Genomic DNA, 27286 nt, shown 5'->3' on the forward strand with positions numbered 1-27286 from the left:
GGGGGTGAGTACACAGGAGGTTAATGCAGACAGAAACAGAGCAGGAGAGTACTGAACCAGAGGAGTTTTTTTTTAAAACCTTAGAATGTCAGAATATACTTCCAACTTTTTTTATATTCTAAATAAATTCAGAGCTATTTCATTTTTATAGTCCCATGATTCCTGTAAAGATCCAAAATTGGGTGTAGTGACTCACCACTTAGCCTGAAATGGGTCATTGTGAGTTATGAAGAAAGAGCAAAGATTCTGCTTATGCCACTGTCTCTATACTATAGGTTTTTCTCAACAGGTTTTACAAGACTAGCTACAGATCCAGCTGCTCTACCTGTGAAAGGCTACCTAGATGGACGAGGAGAGCGCACAGCCCCAGTGGGAGCGTGCACAGCTTGCCCTCCAGGGGAAAGACATACCCTGTCAGTTTTCCCTTCGGTCTGGACGCTGGTGTGACTGCGGACCTCATGATCTTCTTCAAGATCAGAAACATCCTCCAGTTCCTCTGGTGTCTGTTAAAAAAACAGAAGAAGAAGATGCAAAACTTGATGTTGGCAAATGTCATATGTTGGAGGCCCTCTGGAGAAACAGCTTGGCCAATATCTCAGAAGGGTAATCTTCAATTCCTGTGTAACTCACCAAGTCCGCCTTTACCTATATGTCTGAGAGAAATGAAGACATACATCTTCGCAAAAACTCATACTCAAATTGTCAGAGAATCAATTTTCGTCATAGCTGAAAAGTGCAAACTGAAATGTATATGTTTTGATGAATGGGCATGGTATGGTCTATGTGTATGCCTTCTATATTATCCAGTAACATTGTAAGGAAATTAAATCATAATTTATTTGAAATCAGAGACCGTTGTATAAATGGCTAGGTTCTTTTGTATGTTTTTCTTTCAATTTCTCCGTAAACACATCCTGCTCAGGAATCTCCTGCAAAGAAATTTTCTAGAAAGGGGTGGATTTCTGTGCAGTGTTTCCTCTGGGTTCAGTATCCTAATGTTCATTATATTTTATTACATCATTTCATGTTGAATTAGTGAATCATTGAAAAGTACCTGTAAGAGGCAAGTTTCAGGACTTACTTCCTCATTCTCACACCACCCAAACCACACATACTTAGTGAATATATGAAGAGTATTAGTTGTAACAACAACAACAACAACAATACATGAAAATGGGCCAAACCAAATAGATCAGCACCAGTGACAAACACCTATTTTTCCTAATTCAGGTTTTTATTCTCTCATAGTTTATAGGAATAAAGTTGTCATTTTGCAAATATAGGTAAAAATGTTTAAAAAGAATTTATCTTTACTTTTAGCAGGCTCTGGCTTATATTCTAGTTATTTTACTTCAAAAGCACAAACCCCAGAAAATTAGCATTTAGACTTAATTAAAACACACACCCACACACACACATACACACACACCCCAGAAATGGAAGGCATCTTTGTATCTGCATCTCTTATGCACACATTGCTGATCAAGACTGGAATAGGGCGGGGTCTTCCTCCTTAGGTCAGTTCTGGATTCCCTTAAATCTTGCTTCCTACACAATTGTTTTGCTTATTTTTAGGGTTATCAAAGCCCTTATTCTCCTTGAAACCACTCCAGCAATGAGAATGTGTCATCAGCTCCCATCCTGGAAGAAATCTACCGTTTCCTATTCACTAATGATTTCACATCTTTTTCATCTCAGGGATCTTTAGCATTTTCTTTGGGCTAAACCTAAGCATCATCTACTTATTTATAGAAATACTTTTGTACTTATTTCAAACATTAAAATTCCTGCTGAACTAAGGCCTTTGATGTGCTGGATATTTCTTCTTTATCTGTTGTTATTTTTGTAATCATTCTTGGCTTCAAACATGTACAATTATAACTGCAGAGCAATTTATTCTCTCAGGTATTAATAGCAGGAGCTCAGTGCTAGGAAACTTCTACACAATCACAAATTACATTCTTAATCATTTTGTATTTTTTTAATGTACCCTTGAGAAAACATCTTGTAAAATTTCCCTCGTTAATATATTATCAGACCCTATGTAACATTTGAATAAAATTAGAAAATAATTTTTGTTTTCTCACTTTCTTATGTTTAAAAAGTGAAGATTATCCAATATTCCTCCTACCATTTTAAAAAAACTATTGTCGTGTATGTTATTTTGTATCGCTCTATTATGTAGTGATGTGAAGCTTAATTATTTATTCCAGTACTATATTCCACCCCAATTAAAATAACTAAATAGACACTGTAAATTACTTCTGCTCTCAGAAGTCACATGTAACATTTCTGAGGGGATGCTGAAGGAACAGATAAGCCCAGGATTTAAGCCCACATGCTGTTGTGCCTTTATGTTTAACACAGAAGTAACAGTTTTCTTGCAAGAATACCAAAATGTACTTATTTTCATGAACAAAATCAGTGGGACAGTGTTAAAACATTTGCTGCCAGAATCTAACATTCTTTAAGGCAAGAAAATGCCTGGGAGTACGGAAATAGAAAAATATGATGCTACAGTTACAATCCAAACTTTTCAAATACTTTATTCATTTATTTAAAATATCTATAGAGAAACAGATATTGATTTTCCATCCTTCCATGTGCTGATCCACTTGCCCAAACTGTTAAATCTGTATGCATTTGTTGAGTTATTACTTAGAGTTTTCTGTACTGTTTAAAATATTTTAAAATAAAATTAGAAAAGGAAAAATTTTAAACTATTAACTTAAAACTAAGAAAGAGAAGTACCTATTTTGGGGTGATGCATGAAATCTTATGCCATTGATATAAATATACAAAAAGAAAATATTTAATAAGCATGAAGAGGGATGATTGGTTGCTCTGTATTAACGTACTCTTACAGACAGTATGTATTCATACTTCTGGTAACTTTAGGAGGTTAAACATCTGGGATGTGTATAATCATGCATGCATAAATTTAGAGGGGTGTGTGTGTGTATGTGTGTGTGTGTCTGCGTGTGTGTGTACGTATATCCAGTTTTGAATTCTAAGCACATAACGAACTGCTTTAAGACATCAGGCAATTTTTATAACCTATTTAACTTTGATTTCCCAGGGGAGGTAGTGGGGGAACTTTGGACTATTAAACATAGTCCTAAAGGTTGTTGTGAAGCTCAACTACACCAAGATGCTTTAGCCACAAAAATAGCTGAAGCACTAAAAAGCAAAATACTGCTCCCTCTCTGTTGCTTTTTATTTCATTTCTTACTCTTTCAGGCCAATTTTTTCAAATCTCATTTTTATAATTACATGCTAATTTAATTTAATCCTAATTATTTTCTTTTGGGGATGTTGTAGAAGTCTACAAACATTTCTGTACTTCAGATTCTCCAAAAATTATTCTGAATTGATGCAGTACTTAAGTCTGTATTTATATTCACTTGATTATGACTGTAGAATGCTACTGTGTTGAACTGAACTTAATATAATTCCACATCCATTGCATTACTTAAATAAGATTATTTTACTGGATTTTATCATATGTAAAAACAAGATTTTTTTTCTTAAACTGACCTACACTCTAATATAGGATGAGGATATTCCAAATGGTGGCTTATCCTAATATGTCACAATGCTGGCTTAATGCTGAGGTGTGTGCTGTTGAATCTAGGACAAAAATAAATAAATAGTGGCTCTCCACTAAACATCAATGTAATAACAAATTTTGCATAAGCAACTCCTCCTGCCCCCAAATAGTTCAATACTTTTAATACATATTATCTCATTCTGTCAATATCCCTATTTAGACCTTCTAGTATAGATGTTAGAAATCTTTAGTGCAACCTAAAAAGGGAAAGGTCTGGTCACCAACAGCATGAAGGAAAGAGTGAAGGAAATAGGCAAAGACAGAGACAAAGAGAGGAAAAGCTACAGAAAAGTGAGATGGTACGATATCCCGGTAAGTAGTTCTACTTGGCTTTCTCTAAAAATTATGATTAAACTTTAAATCCTGTACATTATTTAATAATATATCATACTTTCCTTCTGCCCTTCAGCACACCAATTTCAATGGCATTTGACATCACAGGCTTTTTGGAAACATTCTACAGGGTCCAGCCTAAGCAGGGGCTGCTGTCACATGCTTATCCTATTTAAGCTGTTGCCAAAGAATGATTTTGAAACATGAAAGAATTTCAGAATTTAGACACCTATGAAAAATAGAAATAGTTATACCAGCAACACAATTTCAAAGCACAGGAATCTAAGGAATATTCCTTGAACACATATACACACAGTTCCCTGTTTTCCATTTCTGGCCAAGAGATGAACGCTCTGAATGCTGAAGAAAGCACTGACATTCTTGTGGTATACTGTCTGACCGCTCAGATGTACGTATTCCTCATTCCTGCTGCAAACTCTTTGTCTCTCTCTGTTTGTTGCTCTGCTTTAGGCTAGATTCTTGGAGTTCAGATGCTCTGTTATCACAGAAATCTTCCCTGGCAATTATACCAAAAGGTAACACTTTCCTGAATTTCATTTATTCATTACGGTACCATGAACACTTTCTTCTGGTTTCTTTGTGTCATTATACATTAAAATTGCCATTTTTATTTTACTCCTTTTGGGAAAATAGAGGCATTCCATTCTTTTGCCCAGTAGAATATAAGTTATACGTGTATCTCCGCCTTTCAATAAAAGTAAATTAATCTTTAAAAAAGAAATAATACATGACATTTCTTCAATTTCTATTTCCTAATTAAATAAAATAATGAATAATTAAAACCCCAAGGAAGTTCAACTATCAATGTCATGAAATAATTCACAGGAATTTTCCTGGATTACAAAAGGTATTTTTGCCTTATTCCTCCAATACATGTTGAATCTGTAAAACTTTGCCTAAAGGAAAATGTATGGTAAAGATTCCTTGACTTTGTTTCTGCAGGACTCTATGGAAAAGAGAGATGAGATTTTGTGCTGGGAGATATTTTCCACAAGATCAGAAGAGATTCTTAGAATGCAAAGACTAGAAGAAGTCTATGGTCCTATTAGCAGCTGTAACTCTGCTCTTCTCCCTGATAACAAACTAAAGATACAAAAAAAAAAAAACCACTTAGAAATGTCATCTAGTAAACATAGGCCCATGTTACAAGTCTCACTACAGTCCTATCATGAAATTTGTCATGAAAACATGAGAACAGAATCATGTCTCCTTGGTAATCCCTGAGAGTAAAACATCAACTAATGGGATTCCTTGACACAATGTAGCCAGAGCCACTAGAAAAAGAATCTCCTGGGCTTATTACTACTGGAATCTTGTTCCAAATATTTTTGTTTCTGAGCACATGTGGATCATATATACCAGGACTCTCTTCAGCTACAACAATGCAAAATATCACTGGACATTTCCAGACACCCTCTGGTGGGTGGTGCTTGGGATGAATTCACTTCTGCTTAAAAACTGCTATTTCAGAATTTTGGGTCACCTGGCCCCACATGGATGTTAAGAAGAAAGTCTAATGACTGCTATACATGAATTTACCTGGAGCTACTAAAACTGAGTTGACTTTGTTCTACATATAAGGCAGACACAGTCTGATAAAGCTAATTCACAGAATATAAAACTTTCCAAAATAAGAGGGAAATACATGTCCACAGACATAAAGCATGATTAAGCAAGTAGTCAAATAGGACAATTTGGAAAGATAAATCTTGCCATGGAGAAAACTGCTGTCAGGAGCCTGACTTGCTCATTTATTTTCTAAGAATTATCTCTTCTAAGTCACTACTCAGATACTTAATAAGGCTAGCAGTCATCAAACATCCAAACATTTGATGCCTGTGGTTGAATTCGGATTATGATGATTATCACAGGGGATAATCAGAATCTCTCAAATGTCTACAAAGCCCTTTCTAAGGACTCAAGCAATGAGCAAATCCAATAGGGTAAACCAGTCTTCAGCCTCCATCTGTCTTTGTATCAAAACATGTATGGCAGTCATTCCTCTGCTACTAAGACATCAGTGAAGCTAATAGCATCAGAAAAGCACAGAGCAAAACAGCAAGAGGGTCCTAAAGAGAAGTGCTGTCATCAGTATCATTGCACTCACTCAGCCACCAAATGACTTGGTGAGATAGCTGTGATTCCCAGAGCTGCATATTTAATTCATGAAAAGTGTCATAAGAAGTAGGCTAGCTGAATGCTTAAAGATAGGAAAGACTAATGAAGTCATGAAGAATGAGGTTAGGGTGAAGCCTACTTTTGGAAAGTTCAAACATCCAGAGTCAAATCAGGATCATTGCCCCTCTTCCCTTTGAGAAAAGTGATGTAATTATTTTAAACGGAAACCTCAACATAATTTGTTAACGAAACTACCTAGTTATTCCACTTTCCTTTTCTCATTTAATTTTCATAATAAGCCTGAGAATAAAATGCTATCATTTTCACACCATGGCTAAGCAAACTGAGTCTTAGAGTGAACTGAGCCTATCTAAGCTAATACAATTAATCAAGGGCTACTACACAATGGGGTATAGTACATGTTTTATGAGCCATGTGGCAAGCTAGTTACAAATGCAAGTATAGAAAATGAGCTTCAGATAGCAATGAATATACTATCCATAGAGAAAGCCAAACCAGGTATTAAAGGGCTTTCAACTGTACAACACCAGATCAGTCTTTCAATCCCTACTTCCTCAAGCAAACATCTAGATCTCCATACAGTGTTTGGAAAAAACGGTGAGTGAGCAGTGCTCCACTGCTGCTGATCTTAAACCAGACATTGTTTTGAAAACCCAGTCAATTCCAAGCTGACAGAAAAAAAAAAGAAACAAACAAACAAACAACTAAACACCAATGGTGCCAAAGGAAAAAAGGATGCGGCCATGTGTAGCCTACTCATTCATGAACTACACTTACGTGTGCCCAAGGGCAAGGCCATTGGGAAGTTTGTCTTATCATGTGGTGGAGGCCACAGCCCTGAGACATCTCCAGAGCAAGTGTCTAGACACCTACACGCTTCCCAGGCTCCATACGAAGCTACGTTATTGTGTGAGCTGTGCCGTTCACAGCAATACTGTCAGAAACACACCACAAGGAGGCTTAGAAATGCTGGTGCTGCCTGTGTCCTTCATGTGACCCCAGTAAAGACCTTAGCATTTAAAAGCTGAAGAAAAACTATCCTCTGGAAACAAATGAACTTGGAATTTACTGCTTAAAAACAAAGAAGAAACCTGAAGTAAGTCTCACTTGTTTCTCAGTCCTGATTGTACATTCCAGAAGGCTTGATAAGAGTTGAATTTTTGAATTTTTGCCTCTGTTTTGCCAGAGAAAGTGTACCAGTCGACCTGCAAAATGCTCCAGAGTTATTCCTGTTTTTTTCAGATTTTTTTTTATTGGAAAGTCAGATTTAAAGAGAGTGACCACAAAGGCCTGAGCTGAGCCGATCCAAAGCCAACAGCCAGAAGCCAGGAGCTACTTCTGAGTATCCCATGTGAGTGCAGGGTTCCAAGGCTTTGGGCCGCCCTTGACTGCTATCCCAGGCCCCAAGCAGGGAGCTGGGTGGGAACTGAAACAGTTGGGACATGGATCGGCGCCCATATGTGATCCAGGCACGGGCAAGGAGAGGACTTAAGCTACTAGGCTACCGCATGGGGCCTATTCCTGTCCTTTTTGATAATAGTTTAGCTAGACTACATTACATCAGTACTGTGAATTGTCAAAATTGTTCATGTACAGTAAAACCTATGGTAGAACATAATACACATAGTAATATAGATTCTATGCCAAATGCTGCCATTGATATCATGCAACATTAATTACGATCTGTGTGTCAAATGCTGTGGCATAGTGGATAAAGCAGCTGCTTGTGATGCCAACATCCCATAACAACAATGGTTCATATTCTGGATCCTCCATTTCTGATCCAACTCCCTGATAATGGCCTGGGAAAAGCTATAGAGCATAGCTCAAGTATTTGTGCCCCTGGCATTTATAAGGGATGTTTGGTGAAAGTTTCTGGCTCCTGACTTTGGCTCATTCCACCCCTTGTCATTGTGGCCATCTGTGAAATGAACCAGCAGATGAAAGATCTTTCTTTTCACTCACTGTAGTTCTCTCTTTTAAATAAATAAATAAATAAACATCAAGACAAAACAAAATGAGGACTTCATTTCTTTGAAAAGTGGCTTCCTCAGAAGTGTATGAAATACTTGAACTAAGGATTTATAAAAACACTTTTAATTACATAAATAATTTTAGTCTATAAAAATTATAATTAATATTTTCTTAAGAAATTTTATTTGGTACAAATGCATTTGTTTCAAAGATAGGATTACAGATAGTAAGAGAGAGAGATTTGGTTCATTCTCCAGATGATTGCCGTGGTCCAGACTGGACCAGACTATGATATGAGCCAGGGAAGGAAACAGGTGTTTCACCTGGGCATCCAACACAGGCACAGAGGCTCACACATCTAGGCTGTCTGCTGTGGCTCATTATCAGGGAGATGGATTGAAAATGGAGAAGCTGGGAATCAAACCAGTGCACAAATGACATGCTGACATCAACGTCTTAACCTCTACAGTACAACATGTGTTCCAGAAAACTTTTTAAAATGCTAGATAGATTCTTACATCACATATCTCTTTTGGATAGTTAACCTCAAATGATGTTAGAAATAACTTCTAAATTTGGAGTAGGGAAAGTAGGGCAACATGGGATGATGAGAAATTTCATTATGCATAGTATTTGATGATGTCATTGATGATCGTGGCCACATCATGACTCTTACTGCTCTGGAGGTAGAGGTATGACGTTTTTGGAAGCCATGTAATAAGAGCAATAGTAGAAGTGGTGGTAGAGATGTTGTTATTAGTACTACCAGTTTAAGCAAGAACAACAAATGACCAATTACATACACCAACCTTCAACTTTTGAAAATGAATATCTGATTATGGTCACCACCCACTGCAAACAATTCTAATGGTATTTTAATTAGGAAAAGCTCATCAATTGTATCAAACTATACTCAGAGGAAAATTATATATCCAAATTTAAAATTTTATTCTTCAAATAGACAGTTGAAGACAGTCTAATTTAAAATTCATTTATCGTCTTTTATAGAAAAGCTATTCTATTGATACTAACATGTGACCATAAGTTATAAAATGACATTACATTTGTAAAACGGTGTAACATGTTCACCAAAAATTCTAACTCTGGAGATTACCTAACTGTAGAGAAATATGTTTTTAATTTCAATGAATAGTGTACACACACACACACATATATATATATTCTAATTACATAAAACTTAGATTTGTATCATGTGAGAAGAAATTATAAAACTTAGATCGTATATAATGTGAAAAGGTTGTATAATGATATATATGGCTTTTCTTACTGTTTTCAGAACTTTACAAATAATATCTTTTGTTTTTGTCATCAGGATAAATAAGTAGAAAGCATTACATGAAAATGTGCTTGATATTAATTGTTCCATATCAACCATATAACTAAACATCCACAATCTTAAAAAAAGAATAAAATTGAAAAAAATGCCCAGGAAAAGAGCATATCTGGCATTGTGATCTCACAATACATTTATCACAGTCAAAAGCTTTCAATAGGTAACAGTAAAGTTATACTATATGTTGTTATTATTAGCACACACATTAAAAAGAATTGTGGTGGCCGACACCAAGAAGTGTCTTTAGTTCTATGGATTTGTAACAAACTGGCTTATTTCATGTATCACATTTCTAGCAACATGGAAACTGGTTTTACAAAAGTATTTTGTAACAAAGGTTTTTGAGGGAGAGGAAATTTGCGGTTTGACTTCCCAATGGAAATAGTATATTTTTAACTTACAGGAAATTTTTTACTTTAAGAAATCATTAGGCTGCTAGGTATAATATCACCAACCCTAATCAAATTCTCCCAGTGAGAGCTCCACAATAATCCCAGCCACAGTAATAAAGCAAAAACCAAACAACTGGGTTCACACACACACACACACACACACACACACACACACACACACAGTCTACCCTATTTCAGCTGTGGATGCTTTGTAAGGGTAAACAGAATGCCTAAATCTGATAACACTATTTCAGTGAATTAAAAAAAGTGAAAAAAATAAGGAAGATGTTGCACAGTAAGACAGTAATTCAGATCTATGTTAGAGTTTTGGACACATTACTCAGGTTTACTGGATTGAAGTTGGCTGTATGGGACGCAAGAATTCCCCATACCAGCAGAATATAGTAGCCTAAGTAGACAGCTTATACATAAAACAGAAGACTAGAATGCAACAAAACAAATATTTGAACAACCTCTAAGGAAGAATTATGTCATGTATATAAAGGGATTTTTAAGTCTCAAAACTAAAAGCCCTGCTTATAGAGTCAAGTGAACATCATTGTATCAACAACGAAGTCAGATTTAAGCGAGTGTAAAACTTGATCACAGAGTTTGAATTGTGCTGTTTCCACATGGACTTGTGTTAGTCAAAAGATTTAGGATAAGTGAAGGAATGTACCTAATGGGGAAATTTAGATTTTAAAAAATGTATATGTATGTCTTGATGCTGTAAACATATGCATACCACAGAATCTAGCCATTACACTAATCTTTATTTATTCATTTTTTGGGGGGAGGGAATGATGCCATCGTATAATTCATGAGCCCATGATGAATTTGACTAGAGAAAAGAGATTATTTGGAATGAACCAAACTGAAATAAAAAACATCAAAACACATGGGATATAGCCAAAAAAAGCAATCAAACAATCAAAAACCAGTATGGATTGGACTATTGGAGTTGCATTTTCCATGTTGGTTTCCTTATATAAGAGAGAATGTATGGTATTTGTTCTTTTGTGATTGACTCATTTCACTGAGCATAATGGTCTTTAGCTGGGACCAACAGAAGTGGAAACATTCACAAAGCCATAGGTTCATAAAGTATGCCTACAAAATGTGAAATTATGTGCCTTAAATATGTGCAGTTGAGGCAAGCATGGTAATAGAGAAGGTTAAGCTGCCACTGGCAATGAAGGCATATCATATTGTATTGCAGTTTCAAGTCCCAAATGCTCTACTTGCGATCCAGTTTCCTGGGAAAGCAGAGGCTAATGGGGCCAAGTGCCCAGCCATCCACGAGAAAGACCTGAAAGGAGCTAATTCAGCTTGGCCTTGCCTTGCCCTGCAGGTATCTGAGGTCTGAACTGGTGCACAGAAGATTCTCTCTCTCCCTCTCTCTCCCTTTACTCTTTCTCTTGCCTACTCCTTCTTTTCCTCTCTACCCTACTCACTCTCCTCCCATCTCTCCATTATGCTGCCTTCCAAATAAGTAAGTATATACATATTATACAACATCAAATATAATTTTAATTATATAAATGGTATATCTAATAATAAGTAAATAAATAATATTTTTAAAGCAACAATATGAAATGAAAATAAGAATTCCTGAGGCTGGAAAGAATTGCAAACTTACTGTTGTCACCTAATGCAACGGAAAGGTATCACAGACGCTATGAACATCGACCCAGCAAGTACATAACAGAAGCTGTGAGAATAGTCAGTGTTGTCCATACATTTTTTTTTGCTTCTCCCCATAGAGTCAATTTCCCATTTAAAATCCAACTCAGTTGTCCCAGATGTAAAGCCTGACCCAGCTGAAACTGGAAAACCAGAAACCCAACCTACAAATCCTCTCTGGTACTATCATGGAGGTTCCTGAGTCATTTCTTGCGAAGATTTACTAAGCAGAGGTTAACAGTTAAAACAACCTGAAGTTTCTTAATTAAGTAAATACCCTGATTATTCTTTGGGCTAATATTAATAATTCAAAGTTAAAAAGCAGAAACTTAAAAAATCACTAAATTTTAATGCTTTTAAATCTCTACATCTAATTAAAAATGTTGCTGATTAAAGCTAGAAATAACATATTTCTTCAACCCTTTCTTTGTTTTAAAACATAATTTCTGGCTCTGTCATGATTGCTCAATGGCTTAATCTTCATCATGCAAGTGCTGGGATCCTGTATGGGCACCTTTTCTTGCCCAGCTGCTCCACTTCCGATCCAGCTCCCTATTCGTGGCCTTAGAAAGCAGTGAAGGATAAACCAAAGCATAGAACCTGCAGCCACATGGGAGACCTGAAGAAGCTCCAGGCTCCTGGCTTTGCATCAGCTTAGCTCCACCATTTTACCCATTTGGGGATTGAACCAGAAGATAGAAGATTTTTCTCTCTGTCTCTCAACTCTCTATGAATCTGCCTTTTCAATAAAAATAAATAATTTTTTAAAACTATAATTTCCAAGCTTTTTTGAGCATCCATTATCCGGAAGTCCCCAGTTTCGTTTGTATGCCTAACATACAGCCACAGCCTTGTGTATACACCAGCTTATACTGACCATCACCTGCTATTTCAGAATGGAAAACTCACAATGAATATGTTGAGAGTAGAAGTAATTGAGATTTGCCAAGTCTGATACACTTGTTCTGAAATAATCAATTACAAATATTAAACTACATATTTTACAGATTCATTTTCATAAAAATAATTACATAAAAGGTTACTAGTTTTCTTTTTGTTTGCAATTCATTTGATCAATAGAACTTCTGCATCAATAATCTGAATTAGATTTTATATCAGTGAGAGCATCCTTACTATGGCATTTCTCCAAAGAGATCTTATTCTTTTAATGTCATGGGGTATGCTACTTAAAAATTGTCACATGTCACATGTCACATGTCACATGTCAATTGACTGGGATGATACTCTGCTGGCTCTGTCATCAGACCAGAGAGGGTATACCTAAGAAGCCGTTGAACTTGACGGGACAATAAGATGCTGGACTCTATGTTTGGTATACGCTTGCAATGGGGAAATCTCAACTGAACTTGAGCTGTGGTTATGCAACAAGGTGGAGGAATCCACCATGGTGGGAGGGTTTGGGGAGGGGTGGGGAGAACCCAAGTATCTATGTAATTGTGTCACATAATACAATGTAATTACTGAAGTTAAACAATAAATAATTTTAAAAAAAATTGTCACATGGACTAGGTATGCTCATTTTCTTTGAGGTATCATTACTCCTGGCCCTGTTAGTAAACACAGCAAGGCAATAAATTACTTTCAAAGATCATGCTTATACCTACAACTCAAAATAAGCCTCCTAGTTTTGCTTAAAATCATTTATTCAAACACATCCCTTATGGTCCAGACGTAGCCTGGAGAGTAAAGCATTCATTGCCCCACATAAGAGCAACTGAATTCAAGTCCCAACTCTGGTTCTCAATACTAACTGACTATTGATCCAAAGCCCATCAAGATAAAATGATTCTGCAAGTGCTTAGATCTAGATCTATGTTGGAGTTCTGAACTGAGTTTTGTGTTATATTATTGGCTTTAATGCCAGCCAGAGGTCACTGTGAGTATTTGGGAAGTGAACCATCTGATGGAAAGGGACTTCGCCCTGTAATATGTCTTGAAATTGATACTGTGATTTTACCAGCTTTGTTTATATTACTTAAGATTACCTATTCAGAGTCTCTTAGGTTTTTATTTGACTTAAGGGTTTCTTTGTTCTACATTTGAGAATATTCTTGGTATTATTATTATTAAGATCAAATGGAATATGTAATTTGCTTTAGGCAGTGTGGACAAGTTAATGATATTAATTTTGCCAATCCATCAACACATTTTCCATTTTCGTGTACCTTTCTGGTTTTTTCCTAATATGTTGTGTTTTTTTCTGTAGAGGCCTTTCGTATATTTTGCTAAATTTATTCCAAAAACAATAATATAGTTATGCAGCTAATACATTTTCATATATTTTATTTTTAAAGATTTAAAAACTTTATTTGAAAGAGTTACACAGCAAGAGGAAGAGATAGGGAAGAAGAGAGGTGGGGGGAGAGAGAAAAAGAAAGAAAGAGTATGTTTCAAATTGAAAATTCACTTTACATGTCTAATTTAATACTTCCCTCCACATTAACACACCACAATTTTTATTTAATAGGTAAGATAAACAACTTTAAATATTGAGTACTTTTGATTAGTGATATCATAATACATGCAATATATAGTAGCCAAAACCAAACCTTTAACTAATAGTGTCTTTGAGGCAAAGGTGCAATAGGAAAATTTATGACATTATTTTGCATATTTTGCTGATTTAATGATCAAAAGCCTAACTTGCAGAAAGGAGCATCTGGCCCAGGGGTTAAGATATCTACATCCCAGATCAGACTGCATTGTGTTGAAAACCCACATCCTGCTCCTGACTCCAGTGTCCTGCAGACCCTGTCGGCTAACAGTGATGGCTCAAGTAACTGAATTCCTGCTGTACCTATTAGGTATAAATATAAGATATTTTTAAAAGCAGGGTTTATAGAACTGATTGAGAATGATCCAATACCTGGATCTTTACACATTACCCACTCTCAAATAATACAATCTAAAATCAATCCTTATTATGCATAATTTCATATTTGTTCACAAAGTAATCAGAAAAGCCAAAGTTCTCTTGGATCTGCTGACCATACTGTCTGCTTCTTCCCTATGTGATTTTCTCCTACTTACTGAATGAAAGGAATTTTAAAATATGAAAGATTAGCAATGAAATATTTTGCACCATTTTCTGATATTCATCTCAGATTTATGGCTATGCACTTAGAGATATCACAATGTGGAAATATTGGGCAAGAAATAAGACTGCATTTTCCTCTTTCTTACTTCAGTGGAGCACAATTTCCATTTCCTCATGCTGTATTTCCTCACACAATATGTTCCTCAAATCCAGCACTATAAATCTGAAAATATTTATAGGCAAGACTACCCCCGATGCCATTTATACCTTGTTGGCATTTTGTTCCAGCTCCAGGGAGCCACTCATATCTCATATAAATGACACATAACTATACAGTGACCTAGATTTCCCCCTATTCAATGAAAGGACCTGTTTGACTCTAACACTCTTGATGAACTCAGAGAAAAACCATTTATGAATATTCAATTTTCCAAAACCCTAATTTTCCAGATTCTATATCTACTTCAAATTTTGAGAGTGAGGAAATTTCTCCCTGTACTTATCTACACATTTTTGTATTGAGTAATGAAAAGAGAATATATTTCATGTGTTTTATAGATACAATTCTAACAACCACAATCTACTCCATCCTTCAATCATCTTTCCTCATTTTTTCAATAGCATAATTTGAATTTTCTGTATAAACAAAATTAATGCACCACTAGCAATAATGTTCAACAAGTAAAAGTTAAACAGATTGTTGCTAGATAGGAGTAGAGACAAGATCTAAAAACAAATCATAAAATATCAGTTTCATTTTTACACCTTTTATATACTATATCAACTACCACATGTCAGATAAGGCGTGACATTTGTCAAGGGCTAGCTTATTCACTAACCATAATGGTTCCAGCTACATTCATTTTGTTGCAAAAGAGAGGATTTCATTTTTTATGGATAAGTATAATATATGATAAATATAAATAAATATGCATCACAATTTCCTTATCTAGTCATCATTTGATAGGCATTTGGGTTGATTCCATATCTTAAGTATTTTGAATTGAGCTACCATAAATTTGTGGGTACTACTGATTTCCATATGCTGATTTGATTTTGTATGGGTAAATGCCTAGAAGTGGGAATAGTTGTGTGATTTGCTAGATCTATTTTTAGATTTTTGAGGAATCTCCAAATTGTCTTCCATAATGGTTGTACCAATTGACAAGTCCATGAATAGTGTATCAGATATCTATATCTGTATACATGTGTTGAATACATTTAATTTAAAAATGTATCATACTGTAATACAGAATTACCATTGCTGCTCTTACTATGATCATCTATTTGCAAGATTAAAGGCAAGGGAAGACACTGCAGACAGCACATTGCTATGGAAAAAAGTCAGAGGTAGTCAGGTCTGTAGGTTGTACGGAGCGCTTCAGTCTGAGTCCTCCCTGAGACAATGTTCAGATCAGAGAACGGTGGAATACCTTGAGGCCAACTTCAGCAAGGGACTGACAAGTTGTAAAATTCATAATATATTTAAAAACACGGCTCTCCAAGGAAGACATATGAATGGGTAGCAGATACATGAAAACATGTTTAGTATTACTAATTATCATGGAAGTAAAGACTCAAATGTTGGTATGTATGTCAAGCAAAGGGAACTCTTGCACACTGTTGGTGGAAATATAAGATAGTGTAGCCATTGTGGAGCATCACATGAAGGTTGCTCAAGAAGAGATAAATTACAACTAAAGGAGGAGTATTTCCACCTCCAGGAATATTCCCTTGAGAAATGAAAGCCATCTGTTGAGGAGACATCTGCACTGCCATGTTTGTTGCAGCACCATTCACAACAGCCAGAACATGAAAACAACTCAAGTGTCCATTCACTGCTGAAAATATAAACAGAATACAGGATTTTGTTTGAAATAAGCCAATCATAGAAAGAGTAATAGCACAAGATCTTACTCATAGGTGACTGCATCTAAGATAGAAAATATCGTGGTTGCCTGAAAATAGGGAGAAAGGGATCGGGCACTGCTGATTGATGGGTGCCAGGTTACAGCTAGATAAGAATAAGAAGTTCATAGATCCTACTGACAATAAGATGAACATAGATAGGTTATATATAATTCTCTCAAAATTTGAAGACAGGGTTTCTAGATGTTTCCCAATAAAGAAATATTAATTATTTGAAAATACAACTATACTTGTCCCTGATTAGACAATAAGTGGTCCAATTTTTTAAGTTTTTTTTATGAATAGTGGAAATAGGTGCTGAGAAGAAAACTCAAGGCACTGATAAAGTAAAGCTGTCATTTGATCAGTGTGGTGGTTAGATATATCATCCCTCTGTCTACTAAGCAGTTCTATCACAACTTGTTATTACTTACAATTAATTAAGCAAATGTAAAATGTTTAAAGCTACTACAAATCCAATTTAATTTAAACATCTATAACAACTTAAACAGGGATACATGGAATGACCTTCTTATGCTTCATTATTTCTGCTAATGTCTTTCAGAATTTTTCTATAGAAGTCCTTAGTATGGGGAATGAGGTCGTGACCACCAATATCCCAGTTAAACCACCAAAGTTATGCTATTCTGCAGGTGGGTTTTTTTGGGGGGGATTTATTTTATTTGTATTGGAAAGTCAAATATACAGAGAGGAGAAGAGACAGAGAGAAAGATCTTCCATCCGATGATTCACTCCCCAAGTGGCCTCTATGGCTGGAGCTGAACTGATCCAAAGCCAGGAGCCAGGAGCCTCTTCCAGGGTTCCCATTGGGTGCAGGGTCCCAAGGCTTTGGGCTGTCCTCCACTGTTTTCCCAGGCCACAAGCAGGGAGCTGGATGGGAAGCAGGGCCACTGTGATTAGAACTGGCACCCATATGGGATCCAGGCATGTGCAAAGCGAGGAATTTAGCCACTAGGCTACCATGCTGAGCCCTCTGCAGGTGGTTTTATACTGCCTTTGTTATGTCAACCTTTTAATGTGAACTTAAAAAACACATATGGTACCATTTTTATAATCTGGTTTATCTTGAGGTTTAAGTCATATCTCAGTTATCTTGATTTAGGTGTGCAATTAAAAAGGTGGTTAATTAATAACTCAGCTACAGGTTTAAAAATTATCCTACAGTATATTCTAATGATAATACTGTTTTCCTCATGAGATTTTTGAGTGCACACAAAATATTTCTATACCCTGATTAAATATCAGTTTACTCTAGTTAATAAAATTTATTTTTATTTCATAACTTCATTTTGCATTATTTTTTGCTTTATTATTTTATTAAATACAGTTTTAAACCCAGTTTCTTTTCCTGCACCTCCTGGGACTCCAATAACTCTTGTATTTGGACTTTTAATAATGTCTCTTCATTCTTGAATATTTTGTTTTGCTTGACCTAGCTATACTTCCAGCATTTTTCCCCTTTGTGATAAGAAATATCTTTTAATTCTGAGATTATTTTTTCTGCCTCCTTCATTTTATTATTGAGACGTTCCACTGTATTTTTAATTTGCTCCATTGCATCCTTCATTTCCAATAATTCGGCTTGATTTTTATTTCAGTGTTGCTATTTCCTGTGTGACATACTCCTTAAATTCCTTGAACTCTTTTATGTGCTTCTCATTGTTGATAAGAAGCTTTATAACAAATGTTCTGAAATTCTGGATCTCCTATTTTCATGATGTATTCCTCAGTGAACTCTGAGGTTGGCAGGGGTTTTGCTCCTTTGCAGGGGAGTCTTCAGTAATATTCATGGTGCCTCTGTTTCTTCTTTTGTTCTTGATCATTGTATTTCTGGTTAGCAAATTCTTCTTAGGGCAGGTTTCCAAGCTGTCACCCACAGGTCTATAATTCGATTTTTTTTTATTGTGGTTGATACAGGGTTCTTTGTTTGCAGTCACTTATGCCACTCCCTTAGTGAGTTTTAGATCTGAGCTCTTGTGTTAGACCTCCTCCAGTGTCTCCATAGCCCCAGCTCCTGGCTCACCATTCTCCACCTCTTGTGATCCTGTGCTGAGGCTGCACCATTGTCTATACAATCTCTCTCACTTCCAGTTTGAGCAGTTCCCAGGATTAGGGAGCCATCAGGTGTCCTAAGTAACTAGGTTTTTGGTAGTGCTGATCTTGTTGGGACCTGCAGGCCATTAAATCTGAGGGTCACACCGACCTATTTTGAATCGTAAGATGCCAAATTCGGTAATATTTTCAATGTGGGGATGTCGGACCAGTGCGATGCACTGGATTCAGTGAGTTTGCACCCAGCGTAATGCATACACAGCTCACTGTTGTCCCTGCAGTCTCAAAGTCTTTGCCACCCTGTACAAACTGACACCTGATGTGCCACTTATGGTGTTCCAGATCTGCTGTTAGGCCTGGGGGTTACCCAGACTTATTTTGGATGGAACCTTTAGGATGCCACATCTTTACAATGCACTTAGCCAGAAATGAATTCATTCTCAGCTTAGTGCATGTCCATAGCCTTGGCCTGATTCAGCTCTGCTGGGGTCAGGACTGTGAAATCTACTCTGTTCCCACACTGCCAGTTTGGGATCTGCTGTTCTGTCTCTGTTCCTGGACAAATCAAACAAACCAGCAGGATGGGCAGTTCTTTGTCTGGGTTCACCTCCTGAGCTCCCTGTGAAATCCATTCCCAGCTGGTTGCTGGCAGAGCTGTGGCCACCAGTGGAGTTCAGATATCTGCTCGCTGAATGCTGCTGGGGTAACTGGTCACCGCAACGCCACACCGTGTGTCTGCTGCTTTCCTATGTCCGTCATTCTCCAGGTACCCTTCTGACATTGTTCTGTCTTCTCCTATTTCCTGGAATGTGCCCTCTCTTCTTCACCCTGGCTAATGTTTAGCCATCTGTTTAAACATGTCCTTACCCTATTCTGCTGTTTTGATTCTCTACATTATTATGACTGTTTTTTGCTACGCCGTCTGTAAATTCTCTTCCTACAGTTTTTGCACAGAACGGAGAGTAAAGTGGAAGTTATTACAACCAGGCAAAGCAGTTTCCAAAATATAAGATCAGGTTACATAGACCTTTTCTCCACGGTTATGCAAGGAAATAATTGTCAATCAATTACATGACTTTATGCAAAATTAATTCATTTTCATTTTATATTTTACCTTTATCAAACTTAATAGGTTAGCATACATTACTAAATTTTGAATATGTTTGGAATTGCATTAATAATTTATTTGTTTTCCTAGCCTGAAACATCTCAAGAAAAATAAATGTGCCTGTGGTTATTTTCAATAAGCGAGAATTTGAAGAATTCAGGAGTTGAAACTAGATAGGATATACACAGTGAGATCTTCCACTACCATTGACCTACACCCCAGCATTCTTCCATTCACATACACTCTCTGAAGTAAACTTAGTTTATTTTTCTCAAACTTCTTTTGGGAAAACATACTTTTTATACAAAAGGTATCACACCATATTACCATGGGTGCTTACGGGGTTCTCTTACTATTTTGACTTCGTATTATATTAGCAGTGCAGTTTCTTCCTCACTCCTTAAGGAGATCCGACACACAATTCAGCATGACCTACTGGCAATCCGAAGGGCCGTCTTCCCCTTCTCCTTCACTTACATCCTTTAAGCCTTCTTAATTACATCCAAATGGTGTTCAAGATTCTTTAACTTCTGCTCAACAGCTCTGGCGCTTGGCTTTCTCTTCAAAGGTATCTTTCCATTTAACAAAGAGTATCCAGAAAGACTTAATACTGATTGTTGTAGTGTTAATTATCCAAGGGCTGTCTTTCTTGTCCCCCAGCATGCCCAGTCTCAGCACGTTCCTTTCTACCATTTATTCTTTGCTTCTAGTTTTTCATTTGCCAAAAAAGCAAAAGTCCTTTGGATTTGGCTGGTTATTTCCACCCATCAGGTTTCTCCCTCAACATACATTAGCTCCATTTAGACTCAGTCAGCCCTCTTAACCAGGAACCACACGAGAGATATATTTCTAAGATTAACACTCTTCCATATTCCATAAAGCCTTTGAGATCTTAGTTGTGGCACATGCACAAAAAGAAGCGTGGAAATGCATCTTCTGCAAGAGATGTGTATATAGTGACACGTCACCATGTTTCTTTCCATTCATTGTCACTGTTAACATTTTATATTAGCTAAGCATATGACTGGAAAGTCACTATTGATGGCAGCCTCTTCCCATTTTCAAAAGCCTCTCCCAGGGTAACGGCTTTCCCTGAACTATTCTATCGCTGGTAAATTTTGGAAAAACTCATTTTAGAGAAATATTCTGGAATAAGCCATTGCAGTGATTTTTTTAAAGTTTCTAACATATCTTTTCTCCTGGATAGTGTATATGGAGCACAATTTTAGCAAAACTTGTTTTTTAACAAGGAACCAGAAGGCACTATGATAATCTAACCCATGTAAGCTCCTTGTATGGTAATTGTGTTCCTTCTTTCAGAGGAACAAGTACAAATTTTACACAGTACAGACAGACAGAGTTAATAAGCACCTTCTATGAAGATTCAAATGGAAAATATTTCAGGTATTCAGGGCCACATACTTTCTTTTGCAACTACTCAACCCAACCACTGTAGCACAAAATTAGCCAATAACATTTATTTACAGAAAAACAATATGCAGACAATTTAGCTACTAGACTGTTTATCAACCTTAGAGTGAGGATACAAGGCAATTCTAAGATGACTCTGAACCTCTCCAGCACACATTTTTATCTCTTAAATCGTATACAAGTCCATAGTCCAGTTCAGGAAGCATGCTGGGAAATCTTAGCAGTAATCTCTTAGATATTTATATGAGAATCTACTACTTTCTTTCAATAATTTCATCAATTTTATGCCTTGGTCACTTGGAATAAATATAAATTACAGGACTATTACTATTATTATTACTATGCTGCTCAGCAAAAATGTATCTATTTTATTTTTCAACCCAATTAGACCAAAGGTCACATCAACCTTTGATTAAACAAAAAAGATGTATTTATTTGTGTTTAGAGTTTTGACAGAGGAAGAGAGACACAGGAAGATACATCTTCCACCTACAGTTTCACTCTGAGGATGGCTGTTACCATCAGGGCTGAACCAGACAAAAACCAGGGGCTACAACTGGTTGCCAAGCATGGATGCAGAGGCTCAACCACTGGGCCATCTCCTGCTGCTTTTCCCAGGCCTTAGCCCGCATCTGGATTGGAAGGGGAACAGCCTGAACTTGAACCAACACATAGATGGGAAGCCCATGCAGCTGACCCAAGTTCTTAGATGCCCTTCATTTACATGGGAGACCTGGACAGAGTTTTAGGCTGCTGGTTGTTACCTGGCCCTACCATGGCCATTATAGCCGTTTGAGGATTAAATAGGGTATAGAAAATATTGTTTTGGGCCTGGTATGGTAGCCTGGTGGCTAAAGTTCTCACCTTGCACATGCGAGGATCCCAAATGGTCACTGGTTCTAATCATGGCAGTCCTGCTTCCCATTCAGCTCCTTGCTAAGGCCCTGAGAAAACAGTATAGGATGGACCAAAGCCTTTGTACCCTGCACTGCATGGGAGACCCTGAAGAGGCTCCTGGCTCTCGGGTTCACACTGGCACAGCTCCAGCCATTGTGGCCGCTTGGGGAGTGAGTCAAGGATGGAAGATATTTCTCTGTCTCTCCTCCTCTCTGTAATCTGACTTTCCAATGAATACACAATACATCTTAAAAAATAAAGGATGCTTCTCTCTTAAGCTCCCTCTCTCTCCTCTGCCTTTGTAACTCTGCCTTTGTAACTCTGCCTTTCAAGTAAATTAATTGGTTAAAGGTGAAATACAAAATAAAATAATCTTTTAGAAGCATCAGAAGATATTTTTACTATCTTATGGCAAAGTAGTTTTCAATTATTAGAATTTAATCCTTCAAGGTGGTCTTCTATATAAAACATTCATAATGTGCTCTATTGGGAGAAAACACAAATCACCTTCCAACAGTCATGATGAAACCATATTGAAACTACAAAATACCATTCTATTTTTAAGGAAAGTATTGTTCTATATGTGCACTATACTGAAATGCCTCCCATTTGTCTTCAGGGTAACAATACAGAAGGTTATTGTAGACACATATAGATGATAGAACTTCAGTGCCAGATATTTTTCTCAGTCACTTAGCAATACTTATTCATTTAACTCTGATGATAGGATTACTTCATTGCTGTTGTTATTTTACTGGACAATATAATTATATTTTTCCAGAGGAAGAAATTGAGACCAAAAGAAATTTTCCTCATGTAAAAAAAAAATACTGTTAAATTATAGTCAGACATCAAAGGCAGGCAAGTATGCCCTGAACTTCTGCTGTGTCCTTCTCTTACCATGTCTGGTACTGGCATAAAATCTCCTTTGCTTAGAACTGACATCCACTGACTAATAAAAGTGGACATCACTTAATCATGACCTGGGAAGAGTATATTTTATTTGAACTTTTAACGAAGTTTTATTAAGACCTTCAGATAAAACATGAAACCTAATGTATGGAAGGGAATAAAACTTATTTAAAACATTTTTGTTTGAAAGGCAGAGAGACAGACACACAGATAGATGGCTTACAAGACATGAGGTTAAGGAATAAAGGCCCAAATCTGCAATCCCATCCAGGTGGCCCACCTGGCTGGCAGGTACTCTAGCCCTTGAGCTATCTCTTGCTGCCTTGCAGCGAATACGTTAGGAGAAAGCTGTAATTGAGAAAATAGCTGGCGCATGTATTCAGGCATTGTGAAAAGGTGAACAGATGTCCCAGCAGTATTTTATCATAGACCAAATGCCTTCTTTGCTATCAATCAGTTAAAAAAAATTATAAGTATACATGTGCCATAGTAAAGAACAGTTAAGAACATCTTTGGAAGTGAGACTTAACTACTTTGTGGAGTGGGGAACAAAAGCATATTTTCTTTATCCTCTTATTTATTCTTTCATTACATTTATTGGGTAGTGTACTATTCAAAACACATATACAATATATAATCATTAAGTATAATCTACATTTACCTCTCTGTATCCTGTGGTTTATTTGTCTTCTCTCTTCTAATTGTTTACAAAGTATATTAATATAGCAAGTGGTAAACTATAACAACCCTATTATGATGCAGAATACTGTAACTTATTCCTCCTATAGTTTCGTGCCCATTATTCAAATGTCTTAAATTCCACCCACTGCCCTTTCTAACCTGTAATAATCACCACTCTCTTTCCAAAACAAATATTTTAGTCTTCATACATGAATATGAGTAAGAAAGTGCAATATTTGATTTTTTGTGTCTGGTTTATGTCAATAACTGGAACACTCTAGTTGCATTCATTTTGCTTCAAATGATAGTATTTCATTGTTTTTTAGGGCTGAATAATATTTCACAATGTCCATGTACTTTATTTCTTTATTCATTTGACAGTGCAAATCTTTGATCCCAAATGTTGGCTCTTGTGAATACTGTTGCAATAATAAACATCGGAGTTCAACTTGATAAACTGACTTTTCTCTTTCTTTTTTTGGGTGTATACCCAGAGCAATTCTATTTTCAGTTTTTTGAGGAATTTTCCATCATTCTCTAAAACGACTATACTAACGTCCATGCACACCAACAGTCTATAAAGTTTCCTTTATCTCCTTGTTCTTACTAGAATTTGTGATTTTTTTCCCCTTATTGGGAGAAACCTTTCTGGTGTGTGAGATGATGTGTATTGTGTTTTGATTTTCCTTTTCTCAAAGGGTTGATGCTGAACAGCTTTTTCGTATAGATCATGGTCACTTATATTTCTCCTTCTGACAAATGTCTATTCAGATCATGTGTCCATCTTAAAATCAGATTATGATTATTATTATTTTGTTGTTGCTTAAATACAGCAAAGTTGTTTCTTCTGTCTACAAATTGTTTGCTGTGAAGAAACTTCTCAGGTTGATTTAATTCCACTTGTCTGTTTTTATTTGTTTGCCTGTGCTTTTGAGGCTTATCCAAAAATTTATTTCCACAACTTCATGAATTATAAAGCATTTTGGGCTTCTGGGAAAGGTATAAGCTTTGTATGTCAAGATGAATTTTGTCAATGAATGTTTCCTAAATATCACACCATGCGCCAAACTCTGTTCAGAAGTATTGGGGATAAAGTGGAAATCCAAGCACACAAAACCCAGAAAAACTTAGAGTTCAGAAAAGGGACGCACAATATAAACAGAAACAAATATCAAATTGAGGTGAGGTTTGAATTAAAAGGTGGCTATAGGGAAGACTGCATAAAGGTTAAGATAAACACTCCAGAGAAAGTGGTACTGGTTCAATTGAAAAGGAGTTAATTATGTGAAACTGACGGTTAACTGGGTAGGAAGAGGGTGAGTTCCCCAGCAGAGGAAACACTGAGTGTCAAAAATTCAAAGGAAATGTAGATCATAAAGAACGTGAAAGAAATCAAGGCAGAATCAATTAACAAGAATTGTTTTATATAGGTCCTCTTAAAAGCTAAGTTTTACTTTAAAAACAAAAAAAATTGGAATTATAAAGTTTATAGTTATGTGCATATGTATAACATGTGCATAGTTATAAACTTTATAATTTTATTTTATTTGAGAGAGAGAATCTTCCATCTACTACTTTATTTCCCTAATTCCCACATTCTGGTGCTGGGATCAAAGTCAGGAAGCCAATGAAGGTTGCCCGTGGGACTAGCCACCTGCTGAAGCCTCCAACGTGCTCATTAGCAGAAAGCTGGATCAGCTCAGCCAGGATTCAAACTTGGTGCTCTGATGCAGAACATGTTCAATCGCAGTGAGTAATTTTATTGCACCAAATCCCACAAGCCCCCAAATTTTAATCTAAAAATGGCATAAACTCAATGAGCATACTCCAAGGTCTTCTGTAAGGTGGTACACTGTGTTCTTTATGGTATCCTGGTTGGATACGTAGTTAGAATAATCCTTCTTGGTTGGTTCATAAGGTGTTGGATTGGCTTTGCATACAAGAAAACTATTGGTGCACAGTCGAACATGTAGCTGAAACTTGTAGTCATGGCTTTGAAGACAGTGTGATGAAAAATGGTAAACTCTGAATATAATGAAAATGTAATTAGACTTTAAATTAAATCATTCCATTACGAGTGAATATAAATAATAAAATATAAAACCTATGCTGCTGAATGGCTGGAAATATTTTTACATTAGAGACTTCCATTGTCAGTGCCGAGATATATAACAGCATCTCATCTGAGGCACATTATCAGTGGCAAGGTGTGAAAGTGCTCTCCTATTGATAAAACACACAGGAAGTGTGGGCTTTCTCCCGGAGCATACTTTGTCCTTTGTTGGCCTGAATTATATATATGCATCTTTCTGAGATGGAAAGCTAATTTACATGATTAATGTTCTATGCTCCCAGTACACTTAAAATTAGGACCAAATAGTGGTTAGCAGCAAAAAGTACACAGTTTTCCTTTACTGTAATCATGAAAAAAGTAAACTAAAAATAGAGTTTCAGTTTCTATGTTTAGTACACAGAGCAAATTTGTGTAATAATCACTTCATTGGGGTAGCAAAGAATTTACTTTTATATAACTAAATCTTCTCTGCAGGCATGATACTTTTGAAATATTGAGGATTTTTTACAGTATCCCACAACACTACTTCTATTTTTAAATTTCGTTTTCTTATTTTTTACTTCAAAACTGTTACTTTATTTCTTTTCTCCTGTATATATATATATATATATATATATATATATATGAGCATATGAATATAGATGTATGCATTATTTTGCATGAATATCTTGTATTTGAGCCATCTGATTATGACTTTAATTTTTCCTTTAATTTTTTTGAGACAAAACCCCACATATTTTTTACACAACCTCAGGAATGAATACCTGGCAATATTAAAAGTTCAAGGACTTCAAAAAGGATTCTAATGAAAGATACATTACATAATATGGTAACACAGTCTTAAGTGAATGTCAAGTGTATCTCAGATTTTTGAAGTCATAACAGAAGGGTTAGGAATAGGTAAAATAGCAGGTACATGTTTAAATTTAAATATTCATGATAACTACAGTTCACACATGCACCAAGTATTTATTGATCAACTATCATATTATAGGCCTTATCACAAGATTTTTAACAAAAAGTAAACATAGGCACAGACATTTGTAGTACCTTGTTAAACTGACAACAGGCCATGATTGAATCACAGGTAGTGTGGATGGAGAGTCTATTACTAACCAGTCCAAAATTCTACTTTCAAACTTTGTACTAGGAATTCTACTAAACGCCCTATATGCATTACCACGTGGAGTAATCATTCCAGCCCTGTGACATAGACTTCTCATTCACTGGTATATAATTGAACTGATCTTGAACAGAAGTCAGTAACTTTCCACAGATAAAAGTAAAATTCCCCTTTAATCCAAGAATTGCAAATCCCATGCTCTTATTTTTATATTAATCTGTGAAGGTCTAGCATTTAAAAGATGCTGGAGAAATTTTGGAAAATAGCAAAATGCAAACAAGAAAATGCTTCTACTCAAATATAACTATTACAAAATTTTCAAAATATTTATATTATTGTAAATTTTATGTAAGCATAAAATTTAAATATATATCATTTTAGTGCACATCTTTTTGCTGTTAATTATTCTGCATGATTTTAAACATCTTGGTAAACATTATTAGTAGAGAAAAGCTTTCTTTCCTATGGTAATCCCAAAATCTAATGCTCTTAACATATAGAAGGCATAATGTCAT

At 36.1% G+C, this 27286-nt stretch overlaps 1 protein-coding gene across 1 annotated transcript in view; it reads right to left on the reverse strand.

Annotated features, from left to right (window-relative positions):
• The window catches only part of CTNNA3 (catenin alpha 3), a 1173927-nt gene that overhangs the window by 130843 nt on the left and 1015798 nt on the right, over nucleotides 1-27286 (reverse strand). The window contains exon 14 of the mRNA XM_058671693.1: nucleotides 411-503. Within this exon, the coding sequence (XP_058527676.1) occupies nucleotides 411-503 (93 nt within the window). The remainder of the gene's footprint in view (nucleotides 1-410; nucleotides 504-27286) is intronic.

This window comes from Ochotona princeps, chromosome 13 (genome assembly GCF_030435755.1).
Source record: "Ochotona princeps isolate mOchPri1 chromosome 13, mOchPri1.hap1, whole genome shotgun sequence".
NCBI lineage: Eukaryota > Metazoa > Chordata > Mammalia > Lagomorpha > Ochotonidae > Ochotona > Ochotona princeps.